The sequence below is a fragment of the Alosa alosa genome, chromosome 17, assembly GCF_017589495.1.
Source record: "Alosa alosa isolate M-15738 ecotype Scorff River chromosome 17, AALO_Geno_1.1, whole genome shotgun sequence".
Taxonomy (NCBI): Eukaryota; Metazoa; Chordata; class Actinopteri; order Clupeiformes; family Clupeidae; genus Alosa; species Alosa alosa.
In genome coordinates this window covers 11,259,735-11,275,585 of record NC_063205.1, presented here as the reverse complement: position 1 = coordinate 11,275,585, position 15,851 = coordinate 11,259,735, and the positions used below count along the sequence as shown (strand labels likewise).

The following is a 15,851-nucleotide window of genomic DNA, read 5'->3' as shown; positions in this document are numbered from 1 at the left end:
CTGCAGCTATCCATACAAAATGAACAGTGTCAGACCCAAGTGTAGGAGTTATCAATACCCACCATCAAAAAAGGGGAATAAGGAGTAGTGTGAAAGGAATTGAAGTTGAGTTGTGGTTTAATCATGACAAAATTGAATGTTGTAGAAAGAAGATAAAGGGGAACGAACAATATGTATAAAAGTGTGAGTGTTCGAGAGTTTAAGTGTGAACAATACAAACAAAAATTTGAACAGACAACCAGATAACAAAATCGAACATATTCAGGAGGGAAAACATATAGCCAATATTTATAACAGGCATAGAACAAAAACAGAACACACACACACACACACACACACACACACACCTCACGCTACCTTGGAAGTTGCCGACGGAGAGGTAGAGCCAGGTGAGAGCTGGGATGAAGAGCAGGGCGAGGGAGAAGGCCAGGAACTTCCTGCGCCCACGACACAGTCCCAGCATCCTCTGGGGGTGGGCAAAGAGGACGGAATCAGGAGGCGGAGCAACCTCTTGGCGACTATGTAGGCTGGCAAGGGTAGCGCATGGCACAGTCTGGGAGAAGAAGGGAAGAGAAGAGGAGAAAATAAGTGAGAGAAAGAATAGTGTGAGATTAAAAAAGTATAAAAAGGGGAGAAAGAGAGTGAACACCTTCCATTTACAGACTGAAGTAACACCAGAGACAACAGACTCATATTCAAAACTATAATATTAGAACAAACTCAACTAACCAAAAAACTTCACAGGGAATTTGTCAAGAGTGCCACCCGTGGTGTAGACACAGCATCTAAAATATATTCAGAGAGACTGAGGAGGATAAAGAGAGAGAGAGAGGGAAGGAGAGAAAGAGACAGAGAGGGGGAAAGAGAGAAATCAGTCAACTGAACCATGATCAATCTGTACACATCTAGGATATTTCTTCTCATCCCTAGCACAGCTAACAAATCAAAACATGTCAACCAATCTGGCAGTCATCCACAAAAATAACAAAGGAAGTGACAGCTGTTTAAAAATAAGCAACAAGCAAAGAATATGACTTTCTAAGACTTATATACCTTGGGGATGCATGTCAACAGTTTCTTATTGATTGCCCTACTTGTCTACTTTCACTTCAGAAAAAACATTTGATGACTGTTTTATCCCCGTTCTCTTTCACAGAATTAAACCTTAATTTAAATGTAAGGTGTGTCTGAAGATAGCCGTGGCCCAAGGCATTATGTTAGTCTGAACGTTCACTTGGACTAAAAGATTAACTGCTTAGATTCCTTTCAACTCTATGATTTATGCAATGCATGCTTCGCCACATAAATGCACAGCTGCATGCCATCACAACACGGTAATTTCTGTTGCTCTTTATGGCATTGCATTTTGGACAGTAAATAAGTTACAGGATGGTTGACTGCCAATAAGTGCAGTCAAAGTGAAATAAGACAAAGGTGTTCTCCTTAACTGAACATTTGTTATTACGCCAACTTCAAAACAGCAGGCCGCCGAAAACATTTCGCTCAAACAATGATAAACCTTTGCTTTCTGTTCTCCAGCAAACTTATTTTTAATACTGAAAGTTTTTCAACCCATTTAATAGGTTCTCCCTGTGCTTTAATAATTCATGAAGGACATGGACCAAAACCTCTGAAAAAAAACCACAATATATTGATACAGAGAGAGGATTCCACTCCTCAGTACTAATGGTTCACACTCGACCTTCAGATGGATTTGGACCTGTGAATGAAGAATATCACTTAAGTGCATCCAGTAACACAGTGGTGCATTAGACTGACAAATGAACCGCAGAAGAAAGCATTTTAAGTAGGCATGAAATGATTTCAGATGACCCACCACTTTTTGCATGAGTGTCTTTTTTTTTTTTTTTTTTTTTTTTTTTGGGGGGGGGGGCGTACTTCTGCAGCCAAAGAAACTAAGACAGCTCAAAAGCCTCATTACGGGAGATATTAATAAATTCACTATCTGTTACAACAGCGTTTCTGCAATTAGCCATTTGACCCCTGTCGATTTTTAATCCTTAACCACAGAGAGCCAGCCAAATCGAAGGTAGAAAATCCTCTTTCTGGCTGGCACCAGAAAGTAAGCCTGCAAAAAATACGCAATCCCACTACAAATAACAATCAAAGTGCAACAGGGGACACAGAAGGGTGTGAAAAGACAACACAAGAGTATTAATTTCTTCTCTGGGGAAGCGAGTGGCATTTTAATCAAGGAGCATTTTTTAATTTTAATCCTTGTTTACCATCAGGGTACCAAGCAAGCTGCTCGACTGAGGTTAAATGAGGTCGACCAGAGATGAGGAGAGGGTGGAAGGAGAACCCCTACCACACGCACCCCATGCACACCGCCCACGTCCTGTTGGGCTCTCTCAGCTAGGCTCTGCTGCACCTCTGACTGACCACTTCCACACAGGAGGCCACGCCAGCGCCGAGGATCTCCCATACCCATACACACAGTGAAATGCTGAGGCTTAAGATGTAATATTAAACACACCAAGTCACAAAACACCAAAAAGGGTCATAAATATATTTAAAGGGCTAGTACAAAATACGTGCTGATATAGGTAATAAACCCACTCAAGCTCTGTTTAAACAGATAGAAATGCTCAGTCTGTTTTTTCACTTGCCAGTCAAATAATATTGACAAATGCTGTCTGGCTTAGTTTAAGGAAAGTGTTTTGTGTATAAATGTTTTGAGTGAGTTTGTGTTTGTTCAGTGTGTGAGTTTTGTGAGTGAGATAGAGAGAAAGAGAAAGAGAGAGAGAGATGGAGACCGACAGACAGACAGACAGACAAAACAGAGTGTTAGTGCTCACTAAAGGTTGGGCCATTAAAATAAACTCAAACCAATGGGCATTTTTAAGTGCTCCTGGCCATTAAAGCAGAGCTGAGCATTGGCGCTCCATACTCAGGGTAGCTGTACAGTATATCTCGCCATGTTGACACTAAAGCGATGAGCAATCATCACTACATTCACTACCCACTCTATTGGTCTCAAGAGCCCATGGGGAGAGCGTGTGGGGAAGTTTAAGCAAATTGATATCTGTGCAAACTCACATAGACACACAGAAAGTGAATGAGGGGCCGCAGCAAGCTGTAGGAATGGCTAAGGGACACAGCTAGCTGCATAAACTTACAGGGTTTTGGGGCTGTTGCATTTGGGTTGAGTGAGTTATGGAGGTTTTATCTGACAATGTCTAACCCACTATCTATTTGCCATCTTGTACGAACACGTATAATGACCTGTCTCACAGAAACAGCCACCCCCAAATTTTTGCTGGACTCAGGCTACAGTCTGCACAGAAATACCATCCAACATGACAGTGCAATATGTTATGAATTACAGTGGGCTTGTTAGGAGAAAAAAAACACACACAATGCAGTGTAAGTCACACACATGACCCTGAGGTTTGAAATGTGGAAGGAGAAAGTGCCCTGGTTGCGAATCCTGTTTCTCTTTAACATGTAATGATTTATCTACAGTAACTTTTGTATGTAGTAAAGTCACTGTACAAGATGAAATGTTTGGAATTCTGCACTATTTTGTAATTTATTGAAACACCATTGATTACTTAAGACTTTAAAATGATGAGTTAGAAAAAAGAACCTAGAAAATAAAGATATGTTTGTGTAATTTCAATGCTGAACATGTAGATGCATATAGTAAAGTGAATGTGTGGTTTGTATTTATATATTTATTTTATGTAGTTTGTATTTAAATTTGAAATAATAAAATAAAAAGTTGTGTACTGTGCCTTCTACAGGCTTTTCACAGTCTGGATCAATGGCCACAGCTACTGTCAACTTGCAAACAAGACCCTTATTTCTGACAGGAGTGCTGGTCCATGTCTCAACATACTCACATGGCTACAAATTTGTGCACACGCACGCACGCACACACACAGTAACAACAGTAAGTAACCCCCCCCCCCAACCCACGCACCCAACCACACACACACACAGCAAACCCAGGCACTGCAGCAGTGTGAACTGTGAGAGCATTTGAGGGTGCGTGTGGATTTCTGGGGCTGGTCTTGCCAGTGGGGACAGATACCATTTCTCCGGATGACACAGGCACCACTACTGTCCCAATCCATTTACAAAAGCCCTGTCTGCTCTGCTGCATGTCAACACCACCCCTGTCGTGACAGGCCGGGGTCGGACCCCCACACCCCCTCACACACACACACACACACACACACACACACACAAAAACGTCCCAAATCACAGACAAACACAACACTCAGAGGGGAAAAAAACAAATGGCTTTAAAACAACTGGTAAGAGATGCCATGAGAGGCACTGGGATCTTGGGGGTTCATTTTCTGAGGGACTGAGACATCACTGTGGTGTGGGGTGATAGCATAGTGATAATATAAGTTTCCCTCAACTTCCAGAGCTCAATCATGTCCTTCATTGACATGAATACCTGGTACACAAAATTAAACCAGACAAGTGAAATGCAATTAGTCTGTCAACATCAGTTGTAATATTTCTGTGCTTGAGATCTCCACAATTACACAAATCCACCACAGATTTCTCATGTAAATTGCTAAAGAAACATTTGCAAACCCCAACAGAATAAACACAGACAAGGGGTAATGCATCTTCCCTAAAGAAGCTGTGTGGAGATTCATGTTTATGCAACAGACAATCCATGATTAAGTGTTCAGAATTACGTTCACACCTTTAAATGGTCATTTTGCGGAATGGATTGGGTCAAGCTTAGCTCATTACAAAATGAGGATAAGTCTGCTAAATTGAAACGGGTGCTTAGCTATCTCTCGGCCATAAATCTGGTGCGGGAAAAAGTGCCGAAGCAAGGGGCAAATTCATTACGGAGGAGGGGAAGGGACGAGAAAGAGATGGATGTTGGAGACGTCCTCTTCCCCCTCCAAACCTGCTTTGTCTGCAGTACGGGCTCCGAGCGAGGTGGGCAAGCAGGCAGGCTGGCTCAGGTAGGATGCTTAACGGCCCTCCTGTCGCCGTCGGTCGTGCCAAAAACCGAAGCATGCCGTGGCGGCAGACTAGCTGACTGGGCACCTGGAGGTATGAGACACGGCCACGCTGGCAGATGGAAACATCCGGAAGAAAAAGCATGCACCAAAGCATGCTCAATAAGTTCCGGCAAACATCCACAGGTATATACAGCCGACTGCTGAGGAACAATGAGTTGCTGAGTGGTATTCCCCACATAACTGACGCACCGAGTTGAAGCGTTGACTTTGATGGAAGAGATCAGTTTTTGGTATGGAGTCGTACAGCACTCAGGTACATTACTCATCCTTTGCCCCACACAAGTGCTGTGTGTGCTGACTCTAGGCCTAGCCTCTGCCTCCATCTGCTGAAGATCGTTGAAATAGGAATGAGATGATTTGGTCTGTTTGCTTTATATGCATCTGAGGCCAGTAGAACAGATGATTAGATAGCTGAGGTTCCAGGCGTTCTAGGGGGTTCTAGGTTCTAGGGAAAGTACTGGGATAAGGAGTACACAACTTGAGCTAAACTTTTTAGAGTCTAACTTGATGAAGAGTGTAATAGGAAAGCAACCTCTAATGTAGGAGCTTCTCTACTATCAATCGCTGGCAGAAAATGTTAAAATGTAGTGCTATTGCATAATGCAATGAAAACAGAAACCTGACAAAGACAGAAAAGAGCTGCAGCTTCTCCGAGTAGGTCTGCATCTTTGGGATTTCTGCATGGAGGCCAAAAAGACTGAGATTTTCCAGGATTAGTGCAACTCTATAGGGAAAATCTCCCTGACAATGAATGTTTACAGTCAGCATGAAATATGCCATGCAGTGCCTTTATGTCGACGGAGATGGCGGGGTCAGGAGTTGTTTTTATAGACCCTTTCAACAATAAAAACAAAAACAATGCTTGAACGTTCTATTTGGGCCCCAATCTACTTCCTCTGCATTAAGATAACATATGGAATGTTAAAAAGGAAGTCTTGTGGGGCCAACTATGATGCTGATAATGGAACTCTCTTGAAAGGGTCCATAGCTTACACAAAGATTGAATTTTAATGGGTATCCGACAGGCATGCACACACCCACGCAAACACACACACACAGACGTGGGGATGTCCCACATAGAGAGGAATGCCTGCAACTTCTCATTTATACAGCAGTGGAAAGAGGCATTAAGGTGAGATGAGAGTGACTTTAACAACCAATAAATATTTGGAGTAAACCTCTGATGTTTCTGAAAGGTTACCGACACTGAAGCCTGAAGACTGAAATTGTATGCATTTATGCATCAGGGTCTGTCTAAGCACATCTTTGTGTTAACCTTTGTGTGCATATGTGTACCTGCATATTTCTGTGCATCTGTGTGTGTGCATCTGTATGTATGTGTCCATATCACTCTCTGTGCATGCCTGTGTGCTCCAGTGTTTGCCCAATCATGCATGCATTGCACATGGGTCATGTTCACTTCCACATAATCCCTTCCCTGTTATTCCTAACATCACCTGAAGCTCAGCCCATAACGGAACGTTCTGACAACTCATGAATTCAATTCCCTCCCGTCCCGCAGAGGTTTCGGTAATGACATAAGGGCCCGCTGTGGGAAGACTATGTTTGGTATGCTGTCCATCTAAATTAAGTGCCAACCTCGACAGTCTGAACTGACGTGAACTCGAGCATGCGCCCGAGCATGCGCCCGAGCATGCGCCTTCAATTCCCCGGCACAAACTAAGTTTAAATGTCCATTAAGGGCGGCTCCCTCGCACGTAACCCATCAGCTTGCTTTTTACGACCGACGGGACAGCGAGAGTGCCTCAGATCTGCCCACGTGCCGCACCCATAGGGAAGCATGCTAAATTTAAAATGTTAGCCCATGGCAATGCACAGTGGCAGCTGGGCCCTCGTCACTCCCCTTCTCCAGCAGAAGCGTTCACATTGCACAAGTGTGTGAAGTGTGTGAAAAGTGTGAGGTGTTGAGTGTGTGTGTGTGGGGGGTTCTGGGGGTTTTGCTGGTCAAAACAGGGTCTTCCATTAGATCAAATGGAAACCAGGTCTGTGTATTGCCCCCTGCACTGCCATCCAGAGCAGACAGACCCTGAGAAGGCATACTGCGCCCGTCACTTCTGGTTTGATCCCGGCTGCTTCACTTTGAGCAATTGCCACAGGTCATTGCTCCCCTTTGAGGCGGAAAAGATATGAAACGGAATAGGAGACCCTTTGCCCTTCATGGGAGAGAGAGGGCACAAACAAGCGTTGGCTCTTCTTGTTTGTTACTTGTCAGCACTGATTTAAAGCATAGAGGGTTTTTTTTTTTGCTTTTGACGTGTTTGGCGCCTATGCTACCAGGCGGCAGTGGAAAGCGGCTGCCACTTTAAAAGCCGTGTTTGCAAATGCACTCGACAACGAGTCTATGCACTTCAACAGAGAAAGGGAGGGAGGAGAGGCTTCCAAAGAGCATTGGTGAGGACAAGACAGAGTGGAGGAGGAAAGTAAGAACGAGAGGTGAAGAGTCATCTCTCAATATCCACCTGCAGCCAAATTCGTTCCGTGATTGTCGAACGGAGCCAAAGATTAGAAAAGACCCCAATTACACAGGGAAGAACACCATGATTTTTTTCATAGTGTGGAGAAGGAGCAACACTTAACCAAATATAAATGCAAAGAAAACATATTGATTAGAGGGTGTGGACTTAATTTCATCTCACGTTATCTTACCTCAGACTGTTGTTAACATGCGGAGAAGTGTTTATTTTGAGAGGTAGGTAGGAGGTAGGAGGGTTTGTGAGTGGGAGCTTCCCATTAGAAGGGCAGGGTTGGCGTTTCGCTCTGAGCCGAGGGTCCTAGCTAAGCTGCAGTTAATAGTTTGCTGGAGAACACCCACCGACTGCCAGAGGTCATCATGAAATATGCATGCCATTTTCGAGGAAAAGATGAATTTCGACCTCTATGGCAATTCAAAGCAATTAATACAGCCTGCCAACCAATCCCTCCTACCTCTGCCTATCACCCTCCCACCACCGCCCACCCATTCCCCATCAGCACACTTCCAAAGCCCTCAAAACTAGGCCGCCTCGTTAATTTTCAGAGAGATGGGATGACGTTTTGGCGCCATGGCGACAGTCCCGACTGGCAGAGCTAGCTCAAAGCACAAAGTTTTTGACACCCGAGGTCCTACCCGGGTACCCGCTTTTCCGCGGCATACCCACGGAGTGGTTTGACACCTCCAGCCCACTGTCTTTGCTTTATTCACCTGCAACAGTGTAAACAAATTGAGAACTAGCCTCCAGGAGATGGGGACCTTTCAGATGTTGCCCTGATTAAACACCCCCTCCAGTCTCCAAACTCCGTTGGATTCCTCACTGTATGAAAAGATCTGAAAAGATAATGTAATCCCCCACCCCCAAATCCTCAACCCCCCCTTGCAATGTTTACAAAAGGCTCAGGGATGAGGCAGACTGTTTGTAGTCAAAAGGGACAAGGGCCTATGCCGATCCAAAAAGGGTAATTAATCAAGGCCTCCCTTTGGTGTCAATGGAACAGGAGTAATAAAAACAGCCCATAGAAACATTCATCATTGTTGGACTCCTATCTCCTCCTTTCTCATTCTCTCGCTCACCCATTCACTCGTTCGCTTGCTCTCGCTTTTCTACTCCTCTTTCTCTTAGTTGATCTCATCCTCTTTCTCGTTCCCCTCCTCCTCACTCTTCTCTCTCTTTCTATATCTCTCTCTCTCTCTCGTTCTCTCTCACCCTAGCATCTCGTGCAAATTCCTCTCTCTCCCTCTTTCTCTTATTCTTTCTCTCTTTCTCTCTCTCTCTCTCTCTTTTCCCTTCAGCATCAGTGGAGGCAAGCCTGGAGCTTTTGGCCTGGCACACACTACACACTACCAAATGTTCTAGCATGTCATTAGCACAGCCATTTCTAAATTTGCCACTCTCAGAAGGAATATGAGGATGTTTATTTATGAGTTCTGCAGAAGGGGATTTATCCCTGGAGATGAGCATCCATTTTTCATGATGAAGGTCGTTCCAGCATGCAAGAGAGAAGGAGAGAGTAACAAAGAAAAGAGGAGAGCAGAGGAAGAGAGAGACAGAGGGAGAGTGGGAGAGAGAGAGAGAGAGAGAGAGAGAGGAGAAGGAAAGGCAAAGAGAGGAGAGCTGCTTTAAAGTGATTCTCCTGGGTGTATTGAGAAAATGAAAAACCTCAAGGCATCCTGCTGGTGATAGCTTTAAGTGAGATACCACCCTCGATCAATATGCAAAATCATTAACATTAACATAAAAAACAAACCGGCAAAAAAAACCTAATACAATAGCATAATTCATAGTGGAGGAATCAGACATTTCAATAGCATCCCAACTGTATTTCTCACATCCAACCCTTCCTTTTCTTGCTCATGAACAAGAAAGTTGAGGCAAATGAAAAATCACTGTCTGACACATTTCAAAACTTTCTGCATTTCCATGACACCCACCCCCAGCTTTTTCCTTGACAATTGTGAATGTTGAGCATGCCAACTTCTCCTAATCCGCTGGCTTTGAATTGTTTTTCCAATACCTTCGCAACAACCACAATGAAAAAAAGAAAAGCCTCGCAATTCAGTCCCTGTTTAATCCCCAGTAATGAAAAATCTGAGTGAAATGCAGACTTTTTTCCCAATGAGGGACCATTCCAGGGCTTTTTTTTTTGTTTGTGCATGCTATCGTTACACATCACATTAGCCAACCCAGCAGGAGATCGGGTGAAATCCAGCCCTTCCTTTCCAGTGTTGCCTTTCCCTGCCGCGAGGCAGCTAAATCCCACGACTTTGGTTTAATGCTGTCAGTGGTCGGTCTGCTTCTCACTATCAGCCTAAATTACTATTAGCAGGATCTCAAAAAAATATGATTTTGGCTCGACATAATCCAGAGACAAAGTTATCCAGACCTTGACCTCTCGGTGAGCTTGGAATCGGCTCAATTCATCACACTAAACCCGATGAGCGGAAACCATTAAAAAGCCTGTTGGAAACGTATATCTCAAAACCCTTTAACTTGCAGGATGTGATGTATTAGGCTACTGCTGCTTGCGATGAAGCTTTTCTCACTGTGCTAAGTTGAAGTCGAGCCAAGGAACATCTGGAGCTCAAGGGAAAACAGAAATCTAAAACATGTAAATGCACGTGGAATGATGGAGATTTTTCTTGTTTATTTTTTTTCAAGGCATGATGAACTTAATTTACCTCAACTAGATATTCACAAATGTGTCTGAAATCCCCTCGCAATCTGTGAAACAACATCCATGTTCCCACAAAATGAAAAAAACATAAAAACTTCAAAAAAAGGACATCACCTCATGTAGGGAGAGAATAGCCGGCAACAAAAACAAACAAATAAAAGCAAATATTGCGCTGCCACTACAGGCTTAGCGGAACAATCAACACAGGCATGTTTCCTCTGGACGAGTGTGCACTCAGACAGTGATGGCGTGATTTCCTATCGGTCCTGACAGATGAATCATGGGAAGTGGTGATGACAGGCTCATACATATTCTACCCACCCATTTCTCTCAGAGACACCAGCAGGACGCTTCTTCTTGTTCGACTCCGGCTTCCCCAGTGGCACCGATATCAGTGAGTGATTGGTCTGTATCTGCGATATCTATGTGTCTGTCAGTGATTCAGATGCTGTGAGAGAGCAGTCAATCACGGCCTGTCTGTCCACGCCAACCCACACATAGTTCCCCTATTGTTGATTCTGGTAGCCACTGTTGCATTACCGGCTTGCCAATCAACTAAAGAACATGTCTACGAACGTCTAAGAACGAGTCAAGTTTTGAAAAGGTGTTCAGGTGTGACCACAAAGGCTAATCAGAAATTCACTCACTACAATCACACAACAATATCAGGGATGTATCCCACTAATATAGCACAATTTAGTCCTCCAATCAGTGCCAGTGTCATTATAAGAAGTCAAATTGAGTTGCATTAGGTGGAGAGGCGTTGACTTGAATAGTCAGCAGCAGGAGCAATTACACAATTACAAAAGTCGGGATCATTTTGTGTGTAGGAAAGACATGGTTTCGCCCCTTAGATATGTCAATCACTTTTCACACCATGCATCAGGGGTGGAGACCAGCAGCTCAGTGACCAAGCAGAAGAAAAGCAACCATTCTCTGTGGCAGTTGGCGTGACACAGAAATGTGGACATCTCAGATTGAATTCAGTGGCTATATTACGCCATGATCAGGAGGTCTGTCAAAACATGACCGGGGGGGGGGGCTGGAGTACAAACATAAGGGGAAAGAGAGAGAGAGAACAAAGAGCTTAAGAGAAACACAACAGACATTCTAAGTCTAACATCAGGCAAAGAGAGGATAAAAGAATGAGAACCAAACCAAGGAGGGAGAACAGAGCAGTAAGAACGAGAGAATACAGAAGAAAAAAACAAGAGAAAACTAAATGAAAGAGAGAATGAGAGAGAGAGAGAGAGGGAGAGAGAGAGAAAGAGACGTCACTCTTCATATCCTCTCATTCTCTCCTTGCACCCCAGGGGTCAGATGGTGTCCTTTTCGAAATAGGGGCTCGAGGTGGCTGGCTTACTGTACCTTGGCACATCTCAGCAGGTCAATACCTTTTCCAGCGCCGAGTAGGTCGATGCGCTCTGGGTGTGGAAAACACTTCACACCCTTCTTTTTTTTCCCTCTCTCTCTTCTCAAAGCAACACGGAGCAGTGGCGAGGCAGCAGGCTAATTGCCTCCTCGGTTACCGCCGCTGGAAGCCCAACACCTTCGTGCAGCTTCGCCTGCTGCGGGAAGGTCAGGGAAGTGCAGCCAAATCCGAACCCCTTGCTCGATACTCCCCAGCACGCACATCCACAACCACCACACACTTCCCCCTCCTCCATGCTCCTCCGCCTCCGCCGCCACCACCACAAACTCCTGTCTAGGTGCAGCCCTCCTGCATTAAAAACTAATGAGAAATTAAAGTGACAAAACAGCCCTACTGCTTGTGTAAGTGGCCATTTATTACATAGGGAGGCAGCATGCCGTCGCAGCTAATGAACACTAAAGCATTAAGAGGCACACTTGTTCTGACGTGTTGTTATCCTCTAGAGGGGGGCTGGGGGTTGGCGGGGTGTTTGGAGAAGGGAATTAGTACTTGTCCCGCTCACATTGCGATTTTGATTTCTTTCTGACCCCCTTTTTTTCTCTGTTCATGTGAGCGTGGGGTGGGGGGTGGGGAGTTATGCATGGTAGAAGTTGGCTGGGGAGTTGCAGGTGTCAGGTTTAGGTGAACTGGCGTTCCAGTGATTGCCCTAGCATCTCCGCTGCAGCAATTTGGGGGAGGAAAAGAGACAGCAGAAGCACCAGGGGGCTTACTAAGTAAACCCCCTCTTAAGCTGATTCTGAATCTGAGGTTGCGGGATGGCAGGGGGGAGGAGGGGGGGTTGTCGGTAATCAGCTATCCCCCAACCTGCTGTCTGCCCAAAGGCCATCTCTGCTTCAGTTGGTTCCACTCGACCGCAATGCAGAAGCCCTGGCTGTCCTTCCGCCATCAATGTCGTGTCCAAAATTCTAAACAAGTGAATCTGTTTATTCTACATTTGGCTTGCAAATTTCTGCGTCTAAACCTGACATGCCTTTCCCTGTGCCTTTGTGACAGGCTTTGGTCTGGGTGCATGAGAATCTGACTCACTACTGGCCTATATAGAAAATCTGTTCCCTTGGGACATTTATTTTCAGCCATCTTAAATAGACAAGATCCATACTCTTTGTGAGGTCTTTCATTGCAATGCAATCTCCTCCATAATAATGGCAATTCTAACACTAAAGTCTTATCAAATGAATTTAGCAAAGATAAAGTTTTAATTGACTGATTCAATAAGGAACAAAAGTGTAGAGTAGGTTTTCTGTCGATTCATTGTTTTGTCAATAAATGGTCCCAAGTGGGATTGTTGATACTAATAAACCGTGAAAGGTCTGGGTTTACTTCAAAACAAAGGTCAGCTTTGTGGAGCTGGGCAAGAAAGAACAATAGACATATTGTACGAAATCATCCCTTAGAATAAGAAGAGAGGCACTGTCTGACTGAGTCAAGTGCAATACCAAGCTTTCTCCACTGACTGTCATTCAGAGCAACAGAGAAGGGACACAAATATGGGAAATACACTGAAAAACACTGAAAAATATGAACATTTTGTGTGAAAATCTGTCAGCAACTCATAGACTAACAATACACTAACAAGCAGCGTAGTTTGGACTACAAATTAAGGCATATTACAGGAGTATTTACCCATACACAAAGGGATGCTTTTTACAAACACTAAGGAAACATGAATGTGATCCTTGCCTAAAACACTGTAATCATCAGTGCCTGCACTGGAGACAGGATAGGTCAAGGGGTCAAGGAGCCTCATTTTAAATCAGGCAGTTAGACAAGAGACAAGAGAGAGAGAGAGAAAAAAGAAAGGAATCGTCCCACCCGTCAGCAGCCATAGCAGTAACATTTACAGTGATCACACTGCAATCATTGCTGACTGAAATGTACTTATTTCACGCCAAGCAGCTTTCACAGAGAAATCAATGGAGCCATCTACAGCTGCTCCTGATACAAGTGCCCTTGTTTGTGGCAACACAGGCACAGCACATCCAAGACAGGGTGGGCAATCATGTCTGGTGCTGCTGTCTAGAACACACATTGAATGTTTTTGGAAAGTCAGTGGGATGTGGTGTATCACTCTTGTTGAGAACAACATGTACATTTGAGTATTTCAGTTTAGACTGCAAATACTTTATGGATTAAATAATAAATGTAAGCAATGCAATTCCTCTAAAAAAAATAAGATGTATTCTGAAACCTTGTGATCATTACACAGAGATTAAAGACTATTGATGTAAATTCTTCTAATCTACATAATTCACGTTACAGACAGTGAAAGGTTCATGTATAAGACCAGACCCACATGGATGGACAGAGCATACATGGAAACTCTACCTTACAGGAAGTGACGTTCAGTCCACAACAACGCTGGAGTGGGAGGAGGAGGTAGGTGTCCTCAGATTCAATCAGAGCTATGATGGCGAGTGTGCCAGAAACAGACCCATCTGGAGAGTGCTTATCAAGCTGTTGTATTTGAGTCCGTTCCATGCATTTTATCTGCGCCCTTCAGCATCAGGTAGTGCCTGTCTCATCTTCATCACAGACTGGTTGATTGGAGTGTGCCTATGCGCTTTCTACTAGGCGGTTATAGTCCACTTACAACGTGTAAGTTCTAACACTGCACTCAAGCATACTGCAGGATTAACTGTACATGTCGAGGTCTCGGACGGGAAGGAAGCCTAGTAAGAATAGGCCTATTATTAGCCTATTCAGTCCAGAGTCTTCTCAGCAACAGCTGTGGCCTACAGTTGTCACACGTTATATGCCTGCTTTTCACTTTATGCCGTTAGTTGTGGTTAATGAAATAGTCAGCTGATGTTCGAATCAGATATCACATCACGTCACTGGGCCGCATTGGGGACCACACTGAAGAGTTCTGGGAAATAAGCAGCCAAGTGTCATAAGGATTCGACCTAGTGATGAAGTTAGGTAGCCATGGTGAAGGCTTCTACGAAGCACAGGATTAGGGTTTTCCCCCACACTAAATAGCATTGGCCAAGTGCCTTTCTTCTCTGCTACTTAACCCCTAAGAGTAGCCTAATTCTAAACTGTATCCGACAAAACCATGACGTGGGCTTAACGTTAGTTTGTCGCTTACGCATGGGCTAAATTAAGATGTTACCATTACTCAACTCAAGTTTCAAATGAGTGCCCATTGCTATTGCATATAGTGGGTCCACTTATCCTGACACCAATTTCAAGTGAAACGTTAGCATGTGCTAAGAGCACCAAACACTACCAAACACCTGAAGACGCGTTTGGGCCTCTTGCTTCTAACCAAAGAAAATAGCCCACTGCAAATATTGTCAGCCGGGTACAGCGAAGTATTTTGTTCCCTTGAGTGTTAGTACAGCAACAGTCCACTCTTGAAACACAATGTGCTGTTTTTGTTATTGTTGCCAGCTGCCAAGTACGGAAAGAAGAAGAAATGCGGCACTCGCGCGACTTCAAAATGAATCGCTCAGGACGGCATTTTCTAGAACATCCGCTATTGTTTCTCATGTCATCGCGGTCCAGCGACACATAGTATTCCGGTGGAATGCGTAGCGTCTTGCTCGACAGGACATTTGTATCTGATGCAGTGATTGTGCGTGTTTTACTTCCAAGTCGGCCTACACACAACAGTCCCTTCTTCCCAGCCTCCTCCGGTCCTGACAAGCAGCGCGCGGCCAATCCTAGAGCGCCTGTTGTACCCCCTCCTCTACCCCTCAGTAGTGTTTCCGCCAAAACATGGCCACGATTTCAGCGGATTGGATTCAGTTATAGTAGGCTACTTGTGGAGGCGGGGGCTTGAGTGTATGAAGTAGCATACATGTGGTCGCAACAAAAACAGCTTGAAAATGGAATGATTTGGTGAGCTAAAATTATTAGGCTATTAGGCCTACTGTTCTATCTGTTGCACTTTATCCAATGTCAAAATAATTTTCCTAATGAAGGTTAAATGTCTGTGATCATTATGATTGGGTGACATTATTTGTTTTAAAAGTGATTTATGTGGCATGCAAGATCATCTCTGTATTTAAACATGTTGTATTTGTTGTTACTGTCCACTGTCCTACTGTCTGCAACCTGCTAAACTGACTAGTCAGACTAACACTATTCTTCAGTGACCACTTGGTGCCTTGTTGAGTTAAAATTGTTGACAGTGACAATAGTGCTCAACCTGCTACAAAATAATATACTGATAGTTGGAGGTCTGTGATAATTTGGTAAGCTGTTAAATGACCATGGGAGAAAAA

The 15,851-nt window shown here is 44.2% G+C and overlaps 1 protein-coding gene across 2 annotated transcripts in view; it reads right to left on the bottom strand.

Annotated features, from left to right (window-relative positions):
* large1 (LARGE xylosyl- and glucuronyltransferase 1) overlaps positions 1–15,262 on the bottom strand; it is a 65,451-nt gene extending 50,189 nt beyond the window's left edge. Inside the window, exons 1-3 of one of the 2 annotated variants that reach the window (XM_048268575.1) lie at positions 13,948–14,071; positions 730–805; positions 358–553 (exon numbers count right to left, since the gene is read on the bottom strand). In XM_048268575.1, coding sequence (XP_048124532.1) covers positions 358–463 — 106 coding nt within the window. In that variant the 5' untranslated portion in view covers positions 464–553; positions 730–805; positions 13,948–14,071. Of the gene's footprint in view, positions 1–357; positions 554–729; positions 806–13,947 lie in introns of both variants that reach the window. The other variant, XM_048268574.1, reaches the window with a different exon arrangement.
* Positions 15,263–15,851: the final 589 nt, after the last annotated feature.